Source organism: Capsicum annuum, chromosome 10, assembly GCF_002878395.1.
Source record: "Capsicum annuum cultivar UCD-10X-F1 chromosome 10, UCD10Xv1.1, whole genome shotgun sequence".
NCBI classification, from domain to species: domain Eukaryota; kingdom Viridiplantae; phylum Streptophyta; class Magnoliopsida; order Solanales; family Solanaceae; genus Capsicum; species Capsicum annuum.
Window position 1 is genome coordinate 185299184 of NC_061120.1, and position 27779 is coordinate 185326962.

Sequence of the window (27779 nt, forward strand, 5' to 3'; positions counted from 1 at the left end):
GGGCTGGAAGAGTTTTGGGATGGGGTGTTGGGGCTGGAAGGGGATGGGGGTGGGGACGGGGCTGGGAGGGGTTTGGTTGGGGTAGGAAGAGGCTAGACAGGGTTAGTGGAGTCTAGGGGTTGGGGTCGGGCTGGGGTGGGCTGGGGAAGGGCTGGACGGGTGTTGGGGAGGGGTGGAAAGGCTGGAAGGAGATGGGGTAGGGTGGGCTGGGCTGGGGTAGAGTGGGGAAGTTTTTTTTTTTTAAAAAAAAAATTATTATTTTTAATTTTTTAAAAATATTTTTAAATTAAAAAAGATAGAGGAAAAAAAGATATTATTTTAATTTTTTTTAATTTTACTATTTTTTATTTTTTTTTAAAATTATTTTATGGAAGGGGCTGGGCGTGGGGTGGGATGGGCTGGGTGGGGGGGGGGGGTGGGGACGGGCGGGGATGGAGTGGGGAAGGGTTTTAAAAGAAAAAATTATTATTTTTATATTTTTTTAATAAAATTTAAATTTAAAAAGATGGAGGGAAAAAAGATCCTTTTTTTATTTTTTTAATTTTAATATTTTTTATTTTTTTAAATTATTTTAATGTAAAATTGGCCAAAAATTGACCCCCACTCTCACCCCAGGCGAGTGACTATGCTTGTCCTAGTCAGCACTTCAATGTCGCATAGGCAAGGTCAACGGTCAAAGAGTGTAAAATGTTGCTTTTTAATGGGTTCAAGGGTTCAGATGACAAACATATAAGTAGAAGTGTTTAACTTTCAAAATCAACATAGTACAGGGGTCCAGAAAGTCATTTTGCCTAAACTAAATGAAGTACTTTCTTAAGTTGGAAAACAATTGAAGAATACAACAAACTGTTTCTTTTTCCTAAATCATAATGATGCTAATGTCGAGAGTTAAATTAAGAAATAATTAAAAAATACAGCAAAATATCAATTTTCTTTTCTCGGCTTAAATGATAATTGTTTGGTTCAAGATTAAAATTGTGAATGGAAAATGGAAGGAATCACGTGGAGGGAAAAAATTGAGATAACACTCAAAATGAAAAGTGTACTAAAAAATAGGAAAGTCTACTAATTCTACCACATTGGTGGGAGAATGAAACTTTTAAATGTTTATATTAAGAAACACTTACTCCACATGGTAAGTGAGGCAAGAACCAAGAGGTGTCTCGCACCGTCGTCGTCGCTTGGCTTTGGCTTCGGAATTTATTTGAAACATGGGCCGAAATCAATTAGGAAAAACACAACAATTTTGTTGCAGTTTTTGATCCTCCATTAACGTGCACGCTTCTGCATGCAGAAATGATGCTCGAAAGAGACACAACTCGTCATGTAAAAGAAACACTATTTTGGAAAAAGGTATGACTGTTTGAATGACTGTGGTTGTTCGGAAAAGACACACTGTTTCAAATGGACAGACAAGATTGTTCCAAAGGACACGCCTTTCCGATGAACCATTGCAACCTTTTGGAATAGGCACTTAATGGCTATATAAACCTGCATTTTTTCACTGGTTTGGTAACGAAAAGTTTCTGCATTGAAGAAATATTTCTCTTGCTTCTAAAAACTTTGTGTAATTATCTCCCATCGAGTGAGTTTGAGGAAAATCAGAAGGTTTGAGGTACCTCTACATTCTGGTTGTAAAATCATTTTATCCTGGAAGAAAAAATTCCGCAACCTCTGGTACTCGAAGGAATTAATTCCTTAAGGACACTCCGTGAATTCAGAGGACTTGACTCTATTTCTACTTTATTTTAAATAACACAGTTCTTTGAAAGTTCATGATGAGCTTGTGTTGAAGGTGTTAAAACTTTATAAGTGTTCTTGATATAATCTTAAACTTGTATTGAAGTGTTTGTGCAAACATACATTTTGTGTACCCGAAACAACAATCGTAAGGAAATAATCTTCAGAATCTATATTGTTTGGTTTTCAGAGATTAAAGCTTTACGCTTTCTACTCCGTTTGAACTTAACAAGTGATTTGAAGATATAAAAACTTCATCACAAGTTAAAGGTCATTCGGTTAACTATTGAAAGTCATAAAAATTTCATCGTTAAACTAGAAACAATGGGTGTTTAAAGCTGCTACAACTTTATTAGTAGTATTTTGGTATACTAAAGTTGATTGTCTTTTTGTGATAGAAAAATTACCACTGACAGTCAAGTGAATGATGCTGGGACGAGTGTGGCAGCAACTAATGTTGTCACAGTGAGTCATACAAGTGCTTCGCCAATGGCACCAGCGGAGAAACCCAAAAAATTCACAGGTGTTGATTTTAAAAAGTGGCAACAGAAGATGTTCTTATACCTTACAACATTGTATCTTCAAAGATTTACATCTGAAGAAGCTCTAGAGGTGCCCGAAGGAACTTCTCCTTTGTGTTTTAAATATGTGTTGTTGTTTTTTTTGTTTCTTTACACAACACATTTTATGTTGGTTATAGTAATATGACATACCTGCGAAATTTCAGCCAGATCTTAAAGTCCAGTTTTAAGCATGTACTTGAAATCAAAGGGCTAAAGTTAAAAAAAAAACTGAGAAAATAGGTAGAGTGCGGATACATTTGGTGACAAGTTAAAGCCTTTTCTGACAATTAAGGCAATTATTTTGAGAATTCCGAGAATAACTTGGTCATCAATTGAAAGACATGTCTCAATTAGGTCAAATAATGGATACGAGATCCTTATTCAAGAGAAACAGAAAGATAATCAGCTCCACGAAAGCTTGGATCATTCGATGTGAGGGATGTACTACAAATGTGGAATAGTATGCTGAGCAAGTGTAAAAGAAGAAGTGGCATACATACTCAGTTAAAATTAGTGTTGTTAAAGTGTCACATATGTTCTTCATTTCCTACTTTCATATTGCATGTTATGTATTTGCATTTTCAAAGATTGATATGACGAAGGCATTTCATTCTACTATCCAAATATTGTGTCATCCTTTGTTATCCCTTTTGATCTTTTATTTTATTTCTTTTATATCCCTTTTTTTGGAATCAAAATAAAGTGAAAAAAATTCAAAAAAAAGTGTCAAGAAAAAATGAAGTCGGGAAAAATCTCTCCCTCTCTCTCTAAAAAAAAAAGAAGAAAAAGAGAGAAAAGTCAAGAAAAAAACAGAGAGAAAGAAAATCAAGCAGAAGAACAAGTTGTCTGAACTACGTTTGACCTGATTCTTGTTATGACAAGATACGTAGGCAGCCCTACTCTAGATTTCAGTCTAACCAAAAGAAAATTTAAATTACCCAGAATGAAATAAAACTGGGCAAAGTTTATTTCCTTAAAAGAGTCGATTCCAAAAGTTGTATGTTTTACCTAATATTATGTAAATTTTTGAGCCTCATGCCTCCGTTTCTTTCTAATATTTTCCAAAATTCAAGTTACATTCAAAGAAAGACCTTCAGATCGATCTTTGAGAATGTCAAGGCTAAACATGTTATGAGTGCATGATGTTTCGTATGTTAAGCGTTATTTTCAAAAAAAAAAATTAAAAAAAATGAATGAGTAAAAATGAGAGTCTCATTGGTGAAAACCCTTTTGGGCACCATAAGGTGACAGTGAGCTGAAAAAGAAATAAAAATGAGATAGGCGTTGGCAAAAACCCATTGAGGTGTCACTAGCTGAAGAAGGATTGTGATTTGGAGGAAGCATATTCAAGATTGATTCCATTTCAAACTCAATAAGTGAACAAGAGTTGTAATGATTAGTATGCGTAGATCAGGTTTTTTAATTCAAAATGCATGTCATGATTGCTGGAATTGGCTACCACACCCAAATAAGTTTTCTTCTGTCGTTTAAAAAAATGCCTATTGTTTTTTCCTTTTCTTTTTATTTTTCTATTTTTGATTTTTGGTATCTTGATCATCAAATAAAAATTATTGTCATTTTTCTCATGTCTTTGAGTCAAGTCCGTATCATAACAAGTGAGAAAAGATTTTAAAACTGGATACTAGCTTCTTCAATTGCACAAAGCAAGACAAAAAGCTAACATATAAAAGAGACATGATTGTGAGCCGAAATAAGACATGTAGAAAGTTTTATAAACAGATGAGTCTGGGAACTCATGAATATGCTAAGGTTCAAAGGGTTTATTTGTAGAGCATGGCAAAGCAGAGATATTGTGTTTGTTTCAAACTCACTTCTGATAATATGAGTTTGGGTCAACGATGATGCAAGTCGGTGATAGATGCTAATAGTTGGAAGCAAGGTTAAATGTGACGAGAGCAAGAGTGATAGCCACGGAAGCCAAAGCCACAAACCTGCCACCATGTTTTTTAACTTACAAGTTTTCTTTGATAAAACAGGAAACATGTTACCTTCAAATTAAGGACTTCAGAGCATAAATATCAAGAGCTGCAATGCCTCATTTCCACAAATGCAGGAAACAATGTTGCTGCACAGGTTTGATAATCAAATTATGGTAAAAATTCAACCCCTAGGAGACGCACTTCCTAGTCTGAATAAGTCAGTTTTCATTTGTTAGGTGAAGCACTTCCTAACTTGAACATTCACTCCTAGAAGATGAACCATTTAGTCGAGTTACTCCCTTGATTCCTATAAGACGTACCTTTTAGTCGAGTCATCCCTCTTGATTCCTATAAGACGAACCTTTTAGTCGAGTCAATCCCCATGATTCCTATAAGACGTACCTTTTAGTCGAGTCATCCCCTTGATTCCTATAAGACGAACCTTTTAGTTGAGTCACTCCCTTGATTCCTATAAGACGTATCTTTTAGTCGAGTCATCCCTCTTGATTCCTATAAGACATACCTTTTAGTCGAGTCATTCTCCTTGATTCCTATAAGACATACCTTTTATTCGAGTCATTTTATAAGTACAAATGGGAATCTATTTTATGCTCAGGACCCTCCTGAAGAATGGGAATCTATTTTATGCTCAGGACTCTCCTGAAGAATGGGATAGGACCCTCCTGAAGAATGAGAATTTATTTTGTGCTCAGGACCCTCCTGAAAAATGGGACAGGACCCTCTTTAAGAATTGGAATTTATTGAAGAATGAAAATTTATATTATGCTCAGGACCCTCCTGAAGAATGGGACAGGACCCTCCTGAAGAATGGAATTTATTTTATGCTCAGGACCCTCCTGAAGAATGGGACAGGACCCTCCTAAAGAATGGGAATCTATTTTATGCTCAGGACCCTCTTGAAGAATGGGATAGGACCCTCCTGAAGAATGGGATGTTATTTTTCTGTGTCACCTTTTATTTTAAGTTCAGGAACATATTTGAAAAATCAGAAAGAGAAAGTTCAGGAACCCACCTGAAAAACAGGGTGAAGAAAAAGAAAGTTCAGGAGTCCGCCTGAAGAATAGGGTGAAGAAAAAGTAACTTCAGGAACCCTCTTGAAGAACCGGGTGAAGAAGTAGCAAGTCAGGAGTCCACCTGAAGAATAGGGTGAAAATTATCAATTGCAGGTCAGGAACCTACCTGAAGAATAGAGTGAAGATTTTAAAGTCCAAATCAGAAAAAAATCTGAAGAATAAGTCAATTGTCAAGTTCCTCTCTAATGTCAAAAGCCAACAAGGAGGAATATTTTATGTTTCAAGTTCAACTAAGAATAACAACTATCGCACCATTTGAGAAGTCGTGAAGATTCAAGTCAAGATTCCAGAATAGCTGAATAAATAGGATCTTTCACTTGTATCTTCAATTTTATTTTTGTTATTCATGTAAATGTAAAAAGAGAAGTCGTCAACCGAAAACTCGATGGAACCTCACTTGATCTCTAACTCGTTCTCTCACCATTTTACCTTTGAACTACATGTGACCTGATTCCCTTATAACCCAGGATATGTAGGCGGTCCAATACCAGGACTCGGTCACATCTTTGCTTTTATTTTATTTTTTTTCCTTACTTTTTGAATAATCAGAGAATAAAAAATCATCTCTTTGTCTACTTCTTTGTATGAAAAATTTTCAAGATTTCACACAAAGAGGGGAAAAATGTAGACACATGATTTTTGACCCTCCCAAGTTTAATATATATATTTTTTGATATTTATATTTATATTTAATTTGATATTATTGTAATTTTTATTTTATTTTTAATAAATTTTTGTTAAAAAGTAAATAACCAAATAAAGTTAATTTTGACATATTTTATTTTTCTTTTATTTTTATTAAAATTTGAAAAAAAATACAAAAAATAAATAAATAAAAAAATATATTTTATTTTAATTTAGATTTTTATATATATGCAAGTAATTTTATTTTTTCTTAATTATATTTTCTTTTAGGTTAGTTATATTTTATTATATTTTTATTAAGTATAAAAAGTTAATTAGTTAATATTTTTATTATTATTGTTATTATTATTATTATTATTATTATTATTTATTTTTTATATAATTTATTTATTTAAATAAAGGGATCATTATCCTAAAAAAAACTACCCTACCATATCTGTATTCTAACTTCTCTCAACCTCTCCCCCATCAGCATATAACTCCCCAGTCCCCATCCTACGTAGAGGCTACACACTTTGACAAAGCAACAAAGACAGACAAGACATTAAAACGGAGAAAAAAAAAGAAAACTTAAAAGAGAAAGAGTTAGAGTTTGAGTTCTGGCTTTGTATGAGTTTCCCATGATGACATCCTTTCTTTTGTATTCGATTTAGTTTGCCATACAGGTTATTATTCGATCATATACTATTTATTTTATATGTTTTGTTCGAAATCAAGTCATAAACAAAATTGTTCAAACGATTTTACATGTTACTTAACATGCATGGTTGATTTATTAATGTGAGTTTTTATCATCATCATCATCATTATTATTATTATTATTATTATTATTATTATTATTATTATTATTATTATGAATCATGTGTTTAGGAACTTGTTCATTTATATATATTTGTATGCAAATTTGATGTTCTAGAGCGGAAACATGTTTCAACTTAATTTTCAAATGGTGATATACGAAAGGGATTAACATGATGATTGCTTGACACAAAATACGCTATTATTTTCCATCATATTTCAATCATGAGTTTTATCAATTATCTTGCGCTTTCTCTTTTAATTTTTATAAAAGTTGAATTTGTAAAGTGTTGTACCCGAACTAACAATATAAATTAATAATATGGTCATGATAGTTTAAGTTTAATTATCTTGAGTAGTTTTTCTTTAGATATGAAATTTGTTCTGGATTACAAATATTTAGAAAAATATTGACGCGTGTTGATCTAAGAAAAAATGTTATCATGAGTAGTTAGGGGAGCATCTTTTGGTCACTGATTTTGATTATTTCTTTGAAGATTAAAAGCAACATATAATTTTTGATAATACTACTCTAGTTTTTTTTTTCTTGTAGGTTTTCTATGGTGTTTATTTAATTTTATTTAAATTATCGAATGTAAAACATTTGCTTATTTTTTTGTTCATTGTGGGTTTATTTAACACCCGTCACAAATGATAAAATAAAGGTGAGGAAAAATCATATTTGTAAAGGAGCGAGACGAGTTGCGAATTAATTCAAAACTCGTTGCAAAATAAAGAGTGAAAAGAATAAAAATGGAAAGATAGAATTATTTCGAGTTTATAAAAGACAAATTAATACCTTTAACGTTAGGTAAATTTTTTAGGCAAGTTAAAATATTTGTCTCGATTAAGAATGCGGCGTACGCATCTTTCTGAGACGTTTAAAATAATTTGAGGATGCAATATTGTACTTCGGCAAAGATTGTCTTAAAATTAATTTTCACTAGTTTAATACAAAAGTTTTAAATAGTTTTAGTATAATAAAAAATTAGCGAATTTAGGACTTAACATAATTTATCAAAAATAGTTTTAGTTAAGTATAAGTCAATAAAAGCGACCGTGCTAGAACCACGGGACTCGAGGGGTGCCTTACACCTTCCCCTCGGTCAATAGAATTCCTTACCCAGTCTTCTGCTTTTGCAGACCAACAAAGAGTCATTTCCTTTTGATTAGGAATTCAAAAAGGTGACTTGGAACACCATAACTCAATTTCAAATGGCGATTCTGTTAATAAATAATCCTTATTCAATAACCATCACTTTAATTGGAAAAACCCTTCGACTCCGATCCTTTCGAACGAAAAAGGGGTATGACAACTTCTAAAGTGAGTAGGGTTTAAATCATGTAGAATTTACCTAATTTAAAATTTTTATCGTGTGAAAAATTGAATTAGCTTTCCAACGATACCCATTTCGCCAAAATCCGATGTCGGAATAGAAAGATATAGATGCTTTACAGAGAACTATTCAAACTGCCCAGGAGCGGCAGACAGGCTAACAGACCATCGTGCAAGCAATGGACCATTTCTCTAGTCATCGCATCCGAAGCAAAGAACTCATTCATTGGCCAAGTGCGACGGTCAGGCTGACGAATCGTCGAGCTAGTGACGGATCGTCGCCCAAGCCGTCGCAACTAAGGTAGTATGCCCCCTGTTCTGGCCCAAGTGCGACGGTCAGGCAGACAGACCATAGAGATAGCAATGGAACATCGTCCAAGCTGTCGTAACTAACGCAGTAAGTCCCTGTTTTGGCCTAGGTGCGACGGTCAGGCAGACGGACCGTCGCAGATACTATTCAAATTTTTAAAGTCATTTTTAAAAGGGCTTTTTGGGTTTTTCCCACCCTTTTTATCATCTAGATATATCAAAATGAAGCAAAGAACTTCAGATTCACCCAAAGCATCATGATCTAGGGTTTTCTCTCAAGATTAACCTTTAAGAGCAAGACCCAATTCCTACTCCAAGATTTCACCATAGTTTTTGCAAATTGATTTAAGAATCAAGGTTCCCGAGTCAAAAGCTTCAATAACCCTCACTGAAGAGTACTAAAAAGAGTCTCAAGCAAGCTTGTTCATCTAAATTCATAATCTAAGGTATGTGGGGTTTGAACAAGGACACTCTTTATGTCCTTATGCCCAAAAGTTGTGTTAATTACAAAGATATATGGTTTTATATGTTTCCTTATGAAATTGAAGTATGGGTTTATACCCTATGTTATTATTTCTTGAGATTATGATGGTTTCAATGTTTTAGAAATTGAAGTACATGAGTATGTTGAGATTATAATGCATATTGCTGAAAATTTTTAGATTTCTATATGATTTATGAATCTTTATGATAACGAGTATGAATTTTGATACGTCTTAACCTGAGATTGAATTATGGGTCACTAAGCCCTACTTGAGATTGTAATTTTAAGAAATTTGGTGCTATAAGCACCCATGATTTGATTTTTTTGAGATTTTTGAGAAAGTTTTGATTGTGATGGTTATAGTAGCTTTGAAATCCACTTCGTTGAATAAGATTACAAATTTTGTAGTTGGTTTGATTATAAACCCCGAGATTTTTAAATGTGGATTTTCGTGAGATGAGCGTAGATAATTAAAAAAGTAGTAGTATTTAGCACCGAGTTGGGTAAGTTACTATGGTTTCATACCACAGAACTATGTGCCACCGTAGGATTTAGATTTATGGGCCCAAGGCCAAGATAGTGATCACTAAGTTGAGGTTATAATTCCTGTCAAAAGTATGACACCTTCCCAAACGTGAGGTTTCTTCCTTAGGAGGACAAAAACGTTAGACTCCATATAGCTTGCATGGTTTATGTCGGTTAAGAGGACCTCCCTAATAGTAAGATTTTCAGAGTAGTTTCTTAAAGTATTTTTCCCTCAAAGAAAGTATTCTTCCCTGCTAGTAAAAGTAATTAAATAGCTTTTGAGTATTTTCCCTAAAGTTTTGAAAGATATCCTAGTCAGTAAAGATTTTTAGATAATGAATGTAAAGGCTCACAAGCTTCTTCAAATATTGTTTTACTTGAGTTTTCAGTTTCCAAGTTACAGTCTTAGCTTTCTGATACAAAGGTGAGAACTTTACTACTTAATCTATATGTTTTGAGAAGAGACTAGAAATACAGATTTTCAAAACTAAGTGTACTGACTCACGAAATTTATAGTATACGTTCCATTATTCATAATTTATGACATTTACATTTTTGAGTTATTCAATCTATGTGAGTCAGTTATATCAGTATGCGTGATTTCTATAAAAGATTGATGATATGGTTGTTTCTAATTTTGTATACACCCCCATATACTCAGTACATCCTCAAAGTACTGATCCACACATACGTCTGTGTGCTACAATGTCTCATAATGTAATTTCAGGTGCTCAATCTCAGTAGCGACAGTGACCTCCTAACATCTTATCTACATCTCTATCCTTGGTGAGTCCTCATGGTTCGAGGACCTATATCTGAAGCTCTTTTTTTTCGCTTTTATAGTGTTTTGAGTATTACTTTCAGATCAGTTCGAGTCAGTTGAGGTATGTCCTAATGGCTCTCTAGTTTGACTAGCAGAGGTTTTGTCAGACTAGGCGATCAGTGGTGTTTTAGACTTTTCAGTATTGTGCTATTCAGACATTATTACTTTGTTATTTTAGTTGAAATATGATATGACAGTACCTTTGTTTTGCTCTATTTGTCATTAGATTAAGTTCTAAACTTAGTATCAGGCTCAAAAGGTTAGCTTGGGGCTACTTTTAGCCTTAAGAACCATGTGACATCTCGGGATGAGATTTTAGGCCGTTACAGTAACTCTACCTAGTAAACTGGAGATCCCAAGAATTAGGTTCAAGGAGATCAAACAAAGTTGTGTCTGATAGGTTCAACATTGTCAATATACCCAATCCTTTCTTATGATGCAGACATTTAGTAAACAAGGATAAGACTTATGGTGTGAAGTCTTTTAATGATTATCTAAATTTGGTAGATTTGACCAAATAGTTTCATCTATAGGATTAAACGTTTAGAAGTCACCTATGTGAGGGCGAAGTGGAAGCCACTTCAAGGAGAATATTAGTAAAGGCTTATTCTCTAAGCTCTCATGAAACCGAAATGTGTTCATAGCTGAACCGAACAAAATAGTGAGAACCATAACCGGTAAAAGGCTGATCATGTGACATGTGTTGTCTAGGTGTACATTAAAGCTCAACGGTTCAAAGATATCAAATCTACCGATTAACCGAGTGTATCCGATGCATGTTCACTATGAAAAGTTGAAAAAAAGCCCACTTATCTAGATGCAATCAATCTTTTCACGATGATCATATACTTGTCCGTAAAATTTTATGAAAAAGTAGTCATTCCCCATTCATATGGGGAATTGTTGGATTCAAGATTAAAATTGTGAATGGAAAATGGAAGGAACCATGTGAAAGGAAAAAAATTGAGATAACACTCAAAATGAAAAGTGTACTAAAAAGTGGGAAAGCCTACAAATTCTCCCACATTGGTGGAAGAATGAAACTTTCAAGTATTTATATTAAGAAACACTTACTCCACATGGTAAGTGAGACAAGAACCAAGAGATGCCTCGCGCCGTCATCGTCGTCGTTCACTCGGCTCGACTTTGGCTTTAGAGATGAGATTAAATTTTTAGACAAAATTTATTTAAAACATAGGTCGAAATCCAGTCAAAAAAATGCAATGATTTTGTTGCAGTTTTTGATCCTCCATTAACATGCATGCTTCTGCATGTAGAAATAATGCTCGAAAGAGACACAACTCATCGTGTAAAAGACACACTATTTTGAAAAAAGGTATGACTATTTGAATGGTTGTGGCTGTTTGAAAAAAGTACACTATTTTGAATGGACAGACATGATTGTTCCAAAGGATACACCTTTTCGATGAACCATTGCTGTGTTTTGGAAGGGGCACTTAATGTCCATATAAACCTGTATTTTTTCACAGGTTTGGTAACAAAAATTTTTTGCATTGGAAAAATATTTCTATTGCTTCTAAAAACTCTGTGTGATCATCTCCTGTGAAGAAAATCAGAAGGTTTGAGGTACCTCTACATTCTGATTGGGAATTCATTTATCTTGGGAGGAAACATTCCGCAACACACTACAAGAAAAGGTATACTTGTGGGGGTTATATTGTGAGGGTACTTGAAAACCCCACAAATTGTATTAAGTAGCAGCGGTTCGTAAAACCCTTGCAATTTAATTTATTCTGTGGCGATTTTTGAGTTATACTGCGAGGGTTCCCCACATATTTTTTTGTTATTACTAAAATATTTAATTGCCTTATTTTTTTGATCTTTTCACACCAAAAAATAACGCGACAAATTCTCCCTTTTTTCATTTTAGTAAATTTCTACCTCTTATGATTTCAATTTCCAGGTTTTCTCATTTCACTGTGGCTAAGCGGTACTCTTCTCTCAACTCAATATCATGAAATTGTAAGCTTCTTTGCCTTTCCTTCCCTTTGATTTATGTTTTAGGATAAAAAATATATTAATTTTCCTGAAACTTTTGATGCTCAAGCGGAAAACATTTATGGAAGACCATATTTTGATAGATTACGATTTATGAAAGACATAGTTTTGTTGTGCTTTCCCCCCACACCCTCGTTTGGTGTATGAATTCTCTCCTTATTGTTGGATTAGGGCTTCGAATTAGGTCCCAATGAAGTTCAATATCTCTCAAGAAATTATAAGGTTGACTTTATTTTTTTGAAAAATATTCACAGTCTGCTATAATTTACCATCATGATGAATCTTTCTAGGTGAACCTTTGTTATTTTCTATATTTCAAGAATTTACTCGACTTGGGTGTTGTACGAATCCACTTTTACTGCTATTTAAGCTCTTTGGCAGTTGTGAGATTCAAGTATTTTTAAAAAAATTATGATACTTGTAGATGAAAGTTAATGTACTTATGTTTGCTTCATGAGAACTATAATTTACTTGTATCTTTTATGTTGTTTCTTGTACTTTAATTTTGCACTTTTGTTGAAATAAAATTTGTGTTGCTTTGAATTTCTTTTTCTTGAACCGAGGGTCTAGCGAAAACAGCCTCTTCGAATTGGGTAGAAGCTTAGTACAGTTACAGTCCATACTGCTCGGATGTCTAAAGGGGCTCTTTCTCCATCTTCCCAGATTTAGAATTTCATTACTAAGTTTATTTTTTCTCGATCATGTTTACACCTCGATTCTTTGAGGCAAGTTAGACCAGCAATGGTCTTAGCTATTAAGAACTAACAGCCTGGGATTTGAGTGTTCTTTACTGATGCTGTTCGATTAGATTTTGGAGACATGAATATTTTATTATCACCTTTCCTAGTTGATTAGGCTCGAAGATATATTTAGAGAGAAGTAGGCATGGCTAGTGCTTCAATATCCAAATGTATGAAATAATATCTTATCTGTAGATTTCATAAAATGGGGTTATTTATTCAATGGAAGATGTGAACTCATATTGCCACTGTGTATCACTTCATTTTAGTTGGAACAAATATGATGGTCCTAGTTAATTTTATATAATCTGAACTATTTTTATTTGTGCGACATAACTTCTAAGTCTTTTTTTACGTCCCTTATTTCTCTGCTTTCTAGGAGCAAAGCAAGCTAAAGGGAAAGCCTCTCTCTATATTCTTGTCAAACCTCAATAACTAAAAGATCCTTGACGAGGCACGCATTGTCATCTTCTTACTAAATTCAATTTCAGATTGCGATATTATAGTCCATATCTGACTTGTAATTTTTGTTAACTCTTGTTAATATTCACTGAAATTTGGTTTTATTACTCTTCTTATTCTTTATTGTTCCTTAAAAAGTCTTGTCTTTTCTTTTTCTTATTCTCAATTGACTAACATTTACCATTATTGTGATTTTTGATCTTGAACTATTGAGATTGAAAAGAGGATAATGGATAGTGGTTGTTCGAGATCAATACTCTCTTTGACTCGGTAGTTAATGATCACATTTTATTTTTTCATTAACTGGTCTATTGCAGCTCACTTTGAAAAAAACGTACATCCGAATTGAGTGAAGGAATTTATTTGAGAATGTGTATTACTGATGACCATGTATGTAAATCACATGTCATGTATTTATTTAATAGGTGTAGCATTGGAGGTATAGGTAAGTTTGTTCTGTTAACTATTACGATTAGTGATTTAAATTTCTTTTTATCAAGGGTATGGGTGTAGGCAAGTTGTTCTGTTAACTAGTCTTAACTAGTCTCTGGATGCTATCAACTAAGAAAACAGGTTATTTTCTTATGACTGTGCAGTCATGCCAAAGATCAAACATTTTAAAAATTCATTAAAATCAACTCTTGCATCACATGATGCTAATGGACATTCTTCATCATCAATAAGTCCATCTCAACCTTCTATTGGGCCTTCAACATCAGTACAATCTCCTCCACAAGATGGATCAATCCCTCGCGAGTTGATGAAGTTCAACAAGTACAAACTCCAAATTCAACCTTCTAATTCAAGCGCAATATCTGAATTTATACCACATTTATAGTACAGACAATTGGTATACGACTTATATGCTTAACTTGATTATGAACTTTTTAATTATTTTTCTCTTATAAATGATTAACTTATTTGTTTCTAACAGACTCAAAAAAGAATATCAAGAGTATTAAGCTGAAGATAGTCGATGTCAATCACCTATCTCTAGGAGAACGCATAATTATGGACTTCAATGAATATGGTGCAGCAATTGGGGCAGCGCAAAGGTTGCTTGCAGGATATTGTGGAACTTTGACAACTGATTGCAATTTATTCCCTATTAGTTTTGACAAGTGGTTAGGGCAAGTAGGCATTCCTAAAAATTACAAAGAAGACTGCTTCGAGACAATTTTAAAGGTACTGATTTTGTTATAAATATATATATTCATTACTGTCAGACTTCTATACATGTTTAGAAACTAACAATGTTTTACTCTTTGAAGCCTCGATTTTTTTAGGATTACTGAAGCCATTGCATACAGATCTTGTACTTCTAGCATTGGGAAGAAGTGGGCTACGCATAGACTAAGGATGTATGATGAATTTGATGATCTAGCCAAAAGTATTAATGAATTGTTAAATAATGTGCCAAAGGGTATAAACAAAGATCAGTGGGCTAGTTATATTGCTTATTGTAAAAGATCATCAACAATTGTAAGATTTTAATTTATTTACTAAATTTAACTGCTATTTTAATTAAATATTAGATTAACTTTCTAAGTTTTAATTATTTTATTCAATAGGCGCTTTGCAAAAGAAATAAAAAAATTTAAAGCAAGCAAAAAAATCCACACACCGATGGCTCAAAATCATTGGCAAGAAGACGACATGAGATAGTATGAATATTAACTTACAATTTTTTATTTTTCTATAATTTAAATGTCTTAATATAGTTTATTTAATATTTTTTTCTTAGTTTTTGGCAACAGGAGTAAAACCTATTCGGGGACAAATGTTTTTCGAAACTCATAAAAGGAAAGGCGAATCATTTGTAAATGAAGAGGCAAGAATTATAGGGGTAAGTTTCACTATGTTGTACCTTTTTTACATTGATTTTGTTGCTTTGTATTAAACATTTTTCATCTCAATTAAAATGTACAGAAATCATTAATCCTTTCTTTTTTTTCTGCTTCTATTGTCTGTTGGTCTTCAAACATATGCATAGTATCCTAAATATCCATGTATAGGTTTAGGATTTCTTAATTAGCTAGTGGTCTGTCTTTAAAGCTTTTTTGATGATTGATTTGTGAAGAACTATTGATTTACTGATTAACATAACGTAATGAAAGGATGTTCTTTGCTAGGATTCAGATATTGACGGATGTATTTTGTTAACAGAAATAGTTTAATGATGTAGTTTAAGTTTGAGATATAGTTTAGGATTATTTTGGCCTAAACTCTTTCAGGTGGAATAAAGGTTTGAAATTGGATTATTTTGGTTGTGTTCATAAAGCTTATCTTATTAGGAAGTAGATCAGATGCACAGAGAATTTGAAATATATTATTACTCATTAAAATAAGCATACTTGTAGATTTTATGATTATAAAGGACAGGCGAGAGTAGTTGATCTGTGTATCACCTTTTCTTTGAGAGACATCAGTTTTCTGTTTGACATGATGGATATTCAAAGTTGGTGTTGAGGTCAATCTTTTGTTTGTTTGGTATTGTGTTACTATAACCGAAATTTATTGTCTAAATCCCTATTGACGGGTACTTGAGGGTATCCGAATGTTATCTTTAATTTACTAATTAATAATTTATCCATTATGAAAACAAATTGAGTCGCATGTGACTCAATGTAATGAATTTGAAGCTTCCCCTAGTGATATTATTGGCAAGTTGTTTGGGGAGGAACACTTAGGAAGGGTACGATGTTTAGGTATGGGAGCAGTTCCTTCAAACACATTCAGAAATACCAAACAATGCCTTAGTAATCTGAATGTTTCCTCATCTAATGTTGGTGCGTTATCCTCAACTGATGCCTATTTGCACCAAAAGGTCTCTCATTTAGAGTACCAATTAGAAGGAGCTTTGAACGCTTTGAAGACTTAGATGATATCAAAGGAAGGAAGTGTTCCTGATGAATTGATTGACTTGTTTGCTCCTCAACCACAGGTAAGAAGTAAGTGTACATCTAAGTAGTTGATTATTAATGAATTTTTCATCAAATATTTTTTTCTTCATTTCAGCCGAATGATATTGAGAGCAAGCCTACTTCACCAGTGGATATAAGCGGATCAGCGAGTGGCAACGACACTAATCGTCTACAAAGTACTTAGTTTTTATGTTGTTTAAATTATGGAATCACTTTTGTGGATTTATATTACTCTACTGTTTTACAAATAATGAGTTAAACTTTGGAATGTGGTATTTGAATTTATGTGAACTGTAGTTTAGGATATTTTATATGAATTTAAGTTAATTGTAGTTTGGGATGTGTTATTTAAATTGCTGATTTTTAATATTATTAATATTTTCAGTGCAATTCAATGTACGTCTTATAAGTTATTTGGGCACATGATTATAACATAGCTCTAATTTAATCATACAATTAAAAAATACATTACTGAAAAAAATAAAATTACACTGTGCAATAAGTTGGACTGTAGTATTTACAGACCCCCACAGATGATTATATTTTGAATATTAAGATTATATTGTGTAGGCTATAAACACCCATTAATTATATTTGCAAAAAATAGGAATCATATTTTAGGGGTTCCAAATCGTCAGCAATTGCTTTAAAAAACCGCCACAATGTCGGAATTTATTTTGCAGCGATTTCTTTCACAATTGCGGCGTTTTTTAAAATCCACCACAATATTGCTCATGGCGATGCTAACTGCGGTGGTTCTCTAAATCGCCACAAAACGTTTTATGGGGGTTCCAAACCGCCACAATGAGCAGAATAACCCCCGCAAATTTAGCCTTTTTTTGTAGTGACCTCGGGTACTTGAGGGGAATTAATTTCTTAAGGACATTCCATGAATTCAGAGGACCTGACTTTATTTCTACTTCATCTTGTTTCATTAAATAGCATACTTCTTTGAAAGTTCATGATGAACTTGTGTTGAAGGTGTTAAAACTTCATAAGTGTTCTTGATATAATCTTTAACTTGTGTTGAAGTGTTTGTGCAAACATATATTTTGTGTACCCGAAACAACAATAATGATACAAATGTTGAAAGTTTATATGTACTTAGAAGAAAATCCTTTTACGCAAAAAAGAGATGAAGCCATAAGGATCTTCAAATTCTCAACACATATATTAAATTGAAAAATTATACGAAGATTACTCAATTTATAGTATAGTTATGAAAAATCTTCAAACTAATTAATTTTCTAATTATCGAAACTCTCAACTAATATTTTAAAATATCGTTTTTGCTGGCAACTATCCTATTCCCAAAAAGAGCTATTTTAATTTGAATATTAAATTAAAGTTGACTGATTTTGTAGTTAGAAAAATCAATTTGATGAATTTTCCGTGTTGATGAACTAACCCTTAAATTGATTATTGCTACAATTCTCTGTACAAAAATATTGATGATTGAAACGAATTTAGAACTGACAAATGTTACTTTATCGATAGGTTAATCTACGAATTTATCTTTGTCCTTTAAAGAATAAAAGAAAAATAAACTCTCAAATATTACTCACTTAATTCAATTATTATATCATTTAAACCTTCGAAAACAGTACATTTCTACTCTCTTTTTGTTTTCTTTTTTTTGGCTTCCTTAATTCGGAGAGAAATTATTTTCTAGGCATTTATAATTTTTTTTTTTTTTTTTAGTTTTATGACCTTTTAACAAGAGATTTTCACTTTTTACATATAAGAGATCTTCATTTTACACCTAAGATATCTGAAAAGGTCATTTTCTTCTATTTATTTTGTAAGAAGGTAAATAATCACATTTTCTCAATAATTCGAAGCTACAATTTTATATGAAAATAAAAAATGTTCACTACCTGAGCAATTCTCTCATGTTCACAAACAATATATTCATTCTGAAAGAAAGAACAAAAGTTATGTCCGTCCATATTTGCGCATATGTACAAATGTTTTACGTATATTATTTCTAAACGACATGCCTTTGAATGTATAGTAATTTGGTATGAATAAGTTATACTATATATTTTACCAACCACCAACTTTTGAAAAAGCCCTTTTATTTTTTTGATTGAAAAGAGCCAAATTTTTACTAATATCATCCATTACTCATTTTTCTCTCCCATATTTTTAGTTTCAATTTTAAAATTTACATCCAAATCAGAGCTAGTTTGAGTTTTTAAAGTTGTGAATTTTGGAATTTAAAATGGTCTTTATACATGTACTTTACTCAAAGAAAATTGAAAGTTTTATAAGTGAAAGTCCAGAAATGAAGTCAGTTTTTGAGAACTTGAAAATATTTAGCCAGCTGATCCACCAAAGCTCGGGCCAGACCACAAGGTAAGGTGATTCTCCAAGAGGTTGTTAACACAACTTGAATTCGTGACCTCCTGATCACCTGGAGATAGCTCCACCGGTTATCCCAAGTTTGTTTTTAGAAATGTAAATATTTAAAATTTGGTAAAATTAGATTTTGAAAATGTAATTAATTTTATGACCAAACAAATATTTGAAGATGAATTTAATAATTTAATTCAAACTTTATGAAAATCTAATTAAATTTACGACCAAATAACTATTTGAAGATAAATTTTCATAATTAAATTCAAAATATGAAAATCTAATTAAATTTATGACCAAAAAATATTTGAGAATAAATTTTCATAATCAAATTAATATCTATGAAAAATATAATTAATTTTATGACCAAGCAAATATTTGAAGATAATTTATCATAATCAAATTCAAAATCTATGAAAATTTAATTAATTTTATGACTAAATAAATATTTGAATATAAATTTTTATAATTAAATTTAAAATATATGAAAATTTAATTAATTTATAACCAAACAAATATTTTTGGATGAATTTTAAATCTATTGTCGAACGTTTAATTAGCATCTCAACAACCCAAAAGCACCAAACCTTTCTCCAAAAATCCACCAGGCACCAACCCTTGTTAAAAAGACCTTTCGAAAGTCATGCATCATCTTTTGCCCCCGTTGTCCTCATATCTAAACCGCACATTCCACTTTCCATCAAACGGTCCATATTAATCTTTCTCTATATCCACCTACCAAGAAAATTTTCTCACATATTCCATCAAACGGTCCATATTAATTACATCATTTTAAATGGACCCCTTATCAACTCACCTACCAAAAATTGTACCCATTCCCCCGTCTTATTTATACATCAACTTACATCTTCAATAATCAGGATCTCTCTACCCATCCTCACATTTAATTACATACATTACTCTCTCTTCCAACAATTTCTTCAATCTTTACATTTTCTTGAATCATTTCACCAAAAAATAATCAACCCCTATACATTTTCTTGGACCATTTCACTAAATAACACAACTCCTTTGTATTTTCTTGGAGCTTTTTCTCCAAAAAAAAAACACCCCCTTCACATTTTCTTGACCAAAAAAACAACCCCTTTATATTTTCTTGAATTTTTTCACCAAAAAGACCTCCATTTCATTTTCTTCACCAAAAAACCAACCCCTTAAAATTTTCTTGGAAAAAAAATGGCTGCTGCTATTGAAAATGGTCATCAAGAAATGGAGTATTGCATCAAAGTGGATCCATTGAACTGGGAAATGACAGCAGAGTCATTGAAAGGTAGCCATTTAGACGAAGTAAAGAAAATGGTGGCAGAGTTTAGGAAGCCAATAGTGAAACTTGGTGGTGAAACATTGACAGTTGCACAAGTTGCTTCAATAGCTGCTAAGGGTAATGTTGAAACTGTGAAAGTGGAGTTATCTGAGGATGCAAGAGCTGGTGTTAAAGCTAGTAGTGATTGGGTTATGGAAAGTATGGGTAAAGGGACTGATAGTTATGGTGTTACTACTGGTTTTGGTGCTACTTCTCATAGGAGGACAAAGAATGGTGGTGCTTTACAAAAGGAACTTATTAGGTAAACCATTTTCTATCTAACTTAGCTTTGCTTTTTAGATCATTAATATATGAGATTTATATATTCTGCGTGTGTGTTTCAACCTATGTGAACCTATTTGATTTGTATTCTAGAGTATTGTTGTGTGTAAGTATTATAATCATATAAGTATCATAGCATATTTAATAATTCATCGATTTTAATTTGATTGTTTAGTTTTGATTCGAGATTAAAAAATTATACGTATCTTTTAAATATTGATCTTAAATTAAAAGTATAGTGAATATATCAAAATGAATTTGAATTTTGCAGTGTTACATATGTCACATGAAAAAAAATTAAAATTTAAAAATTATCGAAAAGGAAAAAGATTTTTTCTTTTGCCGGGACTAAAATAGAAAGTACCAGAAATAAATTGAAAGGGAGGGAGCATCATAAATTTCAAATATTTTATTAGCTATTTAGGATTGGTGAGATTAGCTATAAGGTTTGTTTAAAAACTATCTTGTGTGGACATCCTGTTTCTATGAATTTTGTGAGTAGGAATCTATAGCTTGGCCTAGTTTCTGAACAGTAGGAAAAAAGGATGAATAATTCACTGAGGTTTTTGCTAAAAGTTTTGTCTTTAAGAAATAATATTTCCGTCCCAAATTACCCATTCAAATTGAGATGACACAGTGATTAAAAAAATAATTAATAACATACCTAGTTTATTATAGTACCCCTATTAAATGATATTTAAATTTTAATTTGAAGAAAAAATAATTAATGCAAAGGGTAAAATATGAAATTTTTTTTGTCTCTTTTTGATTAACGAAAAAAAGATAAGTAAATGGAAAATAAAATTAAAAAATTTGGGATGAATAATTTGAAACGAAGAAATAGCTGCGTATATATTTTTTAGGAAAAAGTATTTAATGTAGGTATAAGAAAATAGCTGGACTTATGTATGGCAACGAATAAGTGGTACCATCAAAACTGTTATTTGGTGGTCAAGAAATGGAAACCAAAATTATTTGAGACTAGAATTAAATTTTTGTAATAAAAAACATTAGGTGACTTTGTAAATTGTCTAGATTTTGGTGAGCATCAGTATCTATATAATAAATAAAATAGTTCAGATGCACTTAAAAAATAAAAAATAAAGGGAAAAGTGTGTGAGGTGTAATTTTGTTGGCTGAGCTGGAGAGATGATTTGAGAGACATGTGGGCACATGTAAATAGTTCATTCTTTCATATATTTTTGGTGATGCTCAGAGTTGTTCGATGTGCTATCTTCTTACATTAGATTTACTTTATTATAGAGTAAATGACAAATTCCAAACAATTTTTTTTCTCTTTTTGGGAAATAGGTCACTTGTCTTAACAAATAAAAATTGTTCTTTTAGGCTCTGGCAAAAAGAGATTTCCCAGAAATCCTAACAATGACCATCAAATTTTTCTTGATGGACATGATAATGACTTATCTCACATAAGCCCATTCTTCTTTTTACTAGTATTTACATAATGAATTGCTTTAATTATTATGACATGTTGTGGGGCATATCTGATTGTTGTTGTGGTTTGGTTTGGCAGATTCTTGAATGCAGGAGTTTTTGGCAATGGAACAGAATCATGTCACACATTGCCACAATCAAGCACAAGGGCTGCCATGCTTGTTAGGATCAATACACTTCTTCAAGGTTATTCAGGCATCAGATTTGAAATCTTGGAAGCAATAACCAAGTTGATTAACCACAATGTCACTCCATGTTTGCCACTCCGTGGCACAATCACCGCGTCTGGTGATCTTGTTCCGTTGTCCTACATTGCTGGATTACTTACTGGCAGGCCTAATTCTAAGGCTGTTGGACCTGATGGTGAGATCCTGAATGCTGAGGAAGCGTTTCGTGTTGCTGGAGTTAATGGTGGATTTTTCGAGCTGCAGCCTAAGGAAGGCCTTGCTCTTGTGAATGGTACTGCTGTTGGTTCTGGTTTGGCTTCAATTGTGCTGTTTGACGCTAATGTTCTCGGGGTCTTCTCTGAAGTTCTCTCGGCTATTTTTGCTGAGGTAATGAATGGAAAGCCCGAGTTCACTGACCATTTGACGCACAAATTGAAGCACCATCCTGGACAAATTGAGGCTGCTGCAATTATGGAACACATTTTGGATGGTAGCTCTTATGTGAAGGCAGCTCAGAAGCTTCACGAAATGGATCCTCTGCAAAAACCAAAGCAAGATCGTTATGCTCTTAGAACATCACCCCAATGGCTTGGCCCTCAAATTGAAGTCATCCGTTCTGCAACCAAGATGATTGAGAGGGAAATTAACTCAGTGAACGACAACCCCTTGATCGATGTTACAAGAAACAAGGCTTTACATGGTGGCAATTTCCAGGGCACTCCAATTGGTGTCTCTATGGACAATGCTAGATTAGCCCTTGCATCAATAGGGAAATTGATGTTTGCTCAATTCTCCGAGCTTGTCAATGATTACTACAACAACGGTTTGCCATCTAATCTGACTGCAGGGAGAAATCCAAGTTTGGACTATGGTTTCAAGGGATCTGAGATTGCCATGGCTTCATACTGTTCAGAACTTCAATTCTTGGCAAATCCAGTAACTAACCACGTACAAAGCGCAGAGCAACACAACCAAGATGTGAACTCCTTGGGTTTAATCTCAGCAAGAAAAACAGCTGAAGCTGTTGACATCTTGAAGCTAATGTCATCCACATACCTAGTGGCACTTTGCCAAGCTATCGACTTGAGGCATTTGGAAGAGAATTTGAGGAATGCTGTCAAGAACACGGTTAGCCAAGTAGCTAAGAGAACCTTGACAATGGGTGCCAATGGAGAACTTCATCCTTCAAGATTCTGTGAAAAAGACTTGCTCCGCATTGTAGACCGTGAATACCTCTTCGCCTATGCTGATGATCCCTGCAGTGCTAACTACCCACTGATGCAGAAACTGAGGCAAGTCCTCGTTGACCACGCCTTGCAAAATGGTGAAAATGAGAAGAACGCTAGCACCTCAATCTTTCAAAAGATTGCAGCTTTTGAAGACGAGTTAAAGGCCATTTTACCAAAAGAAGTCGAGAGTGCCAGAGTCGCGTTGGAAAGTGGGAACCCCGCGATTGCCAACAGGATCAAGGAATGCAGATCATACCCGCTCTACAGGTTCGTACGGGAAGAGCTCGGAACAGAATTGTTGACAGGAGAAAGAGTAATGTCACCAGGTGAAGAATGTGACAAGGTGTTCACAGCAATGTGCAATGGACAAATCATTGATTCATTGTTAGAATGCCTCAAGGAGTGGAATGGTGCTCCTCTTCCAATCTGTTAGAAGTTGTCACAAAAACAAGTTTTTATGTTTATGTTTGTCAATTACTTTGCTATTTTTGTATTAATTTTGACAAAGCTATCTTGAATATGTTGGTTTGTAGCTATATATTATAAAGTCTGCTTTTCAGTAAAAATAAAAAAGGCATCCTCACCCTCATTTTTCTTTCTTCTTCACACCCCTCACCCCACCCGCCCACCCCGTCCTCTCTACGTTTTCTCCTCTTCCAGCCCTTACCCCCACCCCCTACCCTATAAACGCAGCCCCCCCTTCTCCTCCTCTTCCAGCGCCCCACTCCCACCCCCACCTCCCTATGTTTTCCAATTGAATCTCAGTCTTCTTTTCAAAAAAAAAAAAAAAAAGCAAAGTCAAAAAAGGAAGACTATTTTTTTTAAGAAAACAGGTGGCTCTTCTTCTTCCATAGTCTTGAACCAGAGCAAACATAGTGGATAAATTGAAAACATAACTTTGATTGTCAGAGCTGAAGATTTGATTTTGAAACAATATAATCGCTATGATGATCTCAAATAAATTACATAGTTTGTTAATTATGATTTCCAAAATCAGAAAAATGCGAAGTCAAAAAAAAAAACTTCATCTTTTTCAAAGCTTTTAGCTAAAGGGTGATTTTTTTTCTTTTTTTTTTTAGGTATAAGAATGTTGAATTATTACATTTTAATCATTACATCTTGTGTCCGATTAATTACCATATTGAAAGTGTTGATGGAGAATATGTGTGAGATTGTTAATGGGGAAATTAATGATTGAAAAAAATGAGTGAGGTTGTTAATGGGGGAATTAATGGTTGAAGAAAATGGGTGAGGTTGTTAATGGAGAAACTAATGGTTGAAGAAAATGGATGGAATTGTTAATGGAGGAATTGATGGTTTAAAGAAAATGGGTATTGTTGTTCAATTGGAGAAGAAAAAAATGTGGGGTGTGGGTGTGGGGTGCCATGAAGGGGGTGGGGGATTGTTGAAGAAGGATGTCTTTTTTTTTTTTAATGTATATTAAAATAAAAAGTGGGACTATACCAGTTTTTAAATAAAAAATGCGCCTTTTTTTCTCTTTTATTTTTTAAATTCCATATCAGCATTAGGGGTGTATATAATCACTTTAAATATGTTAAGGGGGGTAAATAAATGAAAGTTTAGTTTAAGTGCTAAAGTAAGTTGAGCGGATAAGTTCAGGGGAGAAATATGTCTTTTTCTCTAAAAAAAAAATATGATTTATAGTAAAAATACTTTTAAAATAATAAAAATCAAAATCAACGTGCGGCGTACGCTTTTACATTCTAAACTTACGCTTTTATGCCTGAGGCATACGTTTCAAATTCTAGGGCTTACGTTCTATGGATTTACGTCTTTCATTTACGTTCCGGGGCTTATTTAGTACGCTCCGCATCAAAATTTGCCTCAAAATACTTTAATACTGCTCTATTATACAGGCCCCTCAATTATTCAATTTTTTTTCATATCGGTCCCTACCTATTGAACCCTTTACTTCTTCACAAATATTTTAAATTAAGCACATTTGTTGACATGACGTTGATGTGGCATAGTGCATGCACTGCACTCAATTTAGGAGCATGAGATATAAAATTTTAGCTTATTTTTTTTTAATTTAAATCCCTTTATCTTTTTTATTTTCCTTAATTCTCTCCTTTCTCATAATTTTTTATTTTAAGAGTATAATTTCTCCTTGTTTCCTTTATAAACTCACTGTTCTTCTTCTTCATTTTCTTTTTTCATCTTTCTCTCCCTTTTTCTTCGTGCCACCACTTATCATCTTCTTCCTTCACAAACGAAAATATGGCCGGAGGATAAAGCAATGGAAGATCTTAGTGGCCTTTTCGTTTTATTTTTTTTAATTTGGTTAATCTTCTTTTTTTATGCCTTAAGTAGAATCTCCAATCAAAAAAATCATTTTGCAGTAATGTACTAATGATGAGAGGAAGAGACAAGAAAAATGAAATTGAAGAAAAAAACGTATCTAAAGTTCAGAGGAAAATGCATAGAAAGATCCATTCTACCATCCAAGATAAACAAATTGAGAATCTTAATTCTCTTTTCTAATGTCTAATGCTGAACATTGAACTGCTGGACTAAATTGATTAGTGTTTGAGAATAATAAATTAATTTTTAAATTAGGTGTATGTATATATATGTGTATATATGGCAGATGCAGGGGGTGCTTCGATGGTGGAATTTTTTTTTATTTTTTAGGAGATAAGTGAAGAAGAAGAAGATTCAATTTTTTTTTTAAATTTTTGTGTACTCAACAATGGAGAAAGGAGTGTTTGGAAAGGAAGAGAAGAGGGGGAGGGGGAGGGAAAAGATCGGGTAGGCAGCTTTAGGTAGGTGTTTCAATGGTGGAAGGAAAAAAATTTTTTTTAGGAGATAAGTGAAGAAGAAAAAAAAGATTTTTTTTTTTTTGCTTTTGTGTGTTCAATAATGGAGAAAACATTGTTTGGAAGGGAAGAAAGGTGGGTGGGGGGAAGGGGAGGAAGATCAGGTAGGGAGCTGGGGGGAATATATATATATATTTTAAAAATAATATTTAATTATATTAATTTTTTTTATAATTATTTTAAATTAAAATGCCATGTGTCGTTATTTAATTCGTTACTTTTCCCAGCGTGTGTATTACACGCATTTTACATTTTTTGCCATGTCAGCAAATTGGGCTCAATTGAAATCATTTGTGAAGGAGTAAATGGTTCAATAGATACCTGGCTTAATTAATGTGCCTATAAGGGAAAAGTGAAATCTTTCAGAGGCATGTATATGTATTCCGTATATATATATATACACACACACACACACATACATATATACATACATACATATATATATATATATCTATATATATACACATCAATATATATATATATATATATATATAATGAGATAATACATCGAAACCCCCTCAAACTTGTCGCCAAAACTTACTTTAGATCTTAAACTAATCAGGCAGTTATATACCCCCCTTAACAACTTTCAAGTGAATTAATTTCCACCCAAATTGCTGATATGACAAATTAAAAAAAAACCAGCGAGTGAATGGCCTAAAAAACGTGAAAAGAAATTTAGGTTCCACCTTTTAAATTTTACAAATTCTCTTATGTATATATATATATATATATATATAACACGTCTTCTTCACTTCTTCATCTTCTTCAACCCCTCCCCCCCAAACACATTGTTATGGTCGAGAATTTCTAACTGAAGGAGTTAATCTTCTTCACTTCTACACTTCTTCGCTTCTTCATCTTCTTCAACCCCTTCCCCCTCGCCCCCCCAAACATATTGTTATGGTCGAGACTTTCTAAATGAAGGAGTTAGAATTGAAGGTTGAAATAATATTTTAATGGAGGAAAAATCTTAAATTGATTTCTTTATGGTTGTTAATTCTTTGGTGGTGTTAATGGAGAAAATAAAAAAAAAATGGAGGGGGAGGAATTTTCGTGGCATGGGTGGGGTTGGAAGGGGAGAAATAACGATGTTAAGGGGGGATTTGGGACCAAAAGTACCTTTGTTGAGAAGTGCAAGGAGAAGAAGAGTGATGAAGAGCTTAATAATGATTGCCACTGGGAAAAATATTTTTTTGGTGATGATGTAGAACTAAAATGTTGCCTCTTCCGTATATGAAGAGTAATTTAAAGAGAAATATACTTGTATATGTAAAAATGCAGGGGGTGGTGTAGTAATTTGTGAAATGGAAGGTGGTCCTCATCTCCGGCGACAATGGTGATGGTAGAAGAAAGTGTTGTGAATTGAGATGTTTTGAGAATTTAGGGATGTTGAAGTATTTGGTGAAATGGAGATTGGACCATCTTCCTCAGTGGCGGCGTCACTGGCGGCGACGGTGTTGATAGTAGTTGTGATCGGAGAAGATGAAGAAGATGACTGGCATGGGGTGGGGGTTATTTTCCTTTTTTTTTTTTACTAAATTATTAAATAACATTTTTTTAAAAATAATTATGATGTGGCGATGACATGGCGTTAATATGGCGCTGATGTGGGCGCGAGTGCAATGCATTCTCTCTTGTGAGACTGGTAGTATAATTATAGGGTGAAAATTAATTCACTTGAAAGTTGTTAAGGGGGGTAAATAATTGCCTGATTAGTTT

The 27779-nt window shown here is 33.2% G+C and overlaps 1 protein-coding gene and 1 long non-coding RNA gene across 5 annotated transcripts; both read left to right on the forward strand.

Annotated features, from left to right (window-relative positions):
• The first annotated feature begins 12001 nt into the window (after positions 1–12001).
• LOC107854287 lies at positions 12002–16734 on the forward strand. 4 transcript variants are annotated; one of them, XR_007046280.1, is made up of 7 exons: positions 12002–12240; positions 13396–14252; positions 14413–14663; positions 14750–14960; positions 15050–15142; positions 15223–15324; positions 16306–16734. It is a non-coding gene; the product is annotated as an uncharacterized LOC107854287 (long non-coding RNA). The 4 variants fall into 4 exon arrangements; XR_007046277.1 differs by having other exon boundaries at positions 12003–12240; positions 13396–14328; XR_007046279.1 differs by having other exon boundaries at positions 12003–12240; positions 13396–14328; positions 15236–15324.
• A 2899-nt stretch (positions 16735–19633) lies between these two features.
• On the forward strand, positions 19634–23806 carry LOC107854291 (phenylalanine ammonia-lyase). Its single transcript, XM_016699298.2, has 2 exons — positions 19634–20346; positions 21901–23806. The coding sequence occupies exons 1-2, from the start codon at positions 19958–19960 to the stop codon at positions 23648–23650; spliced, it is 2139 nt and encodes a 712-aa protein (XP_016554784.1). The 5' UTR covers positions 19634–19957; the 3' UTR covers positions 23651–23806.
• Positions 23807–27779: the final 3973 nt, after the last annotated feature.

Excerpts from the sequence above, each read along its gene's own strand:
- LOC107854291 (XM_016699298.2), top strand. The coding sequence starts at position 19,958 with ATGGCTGCTGCTATTGAAAATGGTCATCAAGAAATGGAGTATTGCATC. Across the intron at positions 20,347-21,900 it reads TTACAAAAGGAACTTATTAG|ATTCTTGAATGCAGGAGTTT; the intron begins GTAAACCATTTT and ends TTGGTTTGGCAG.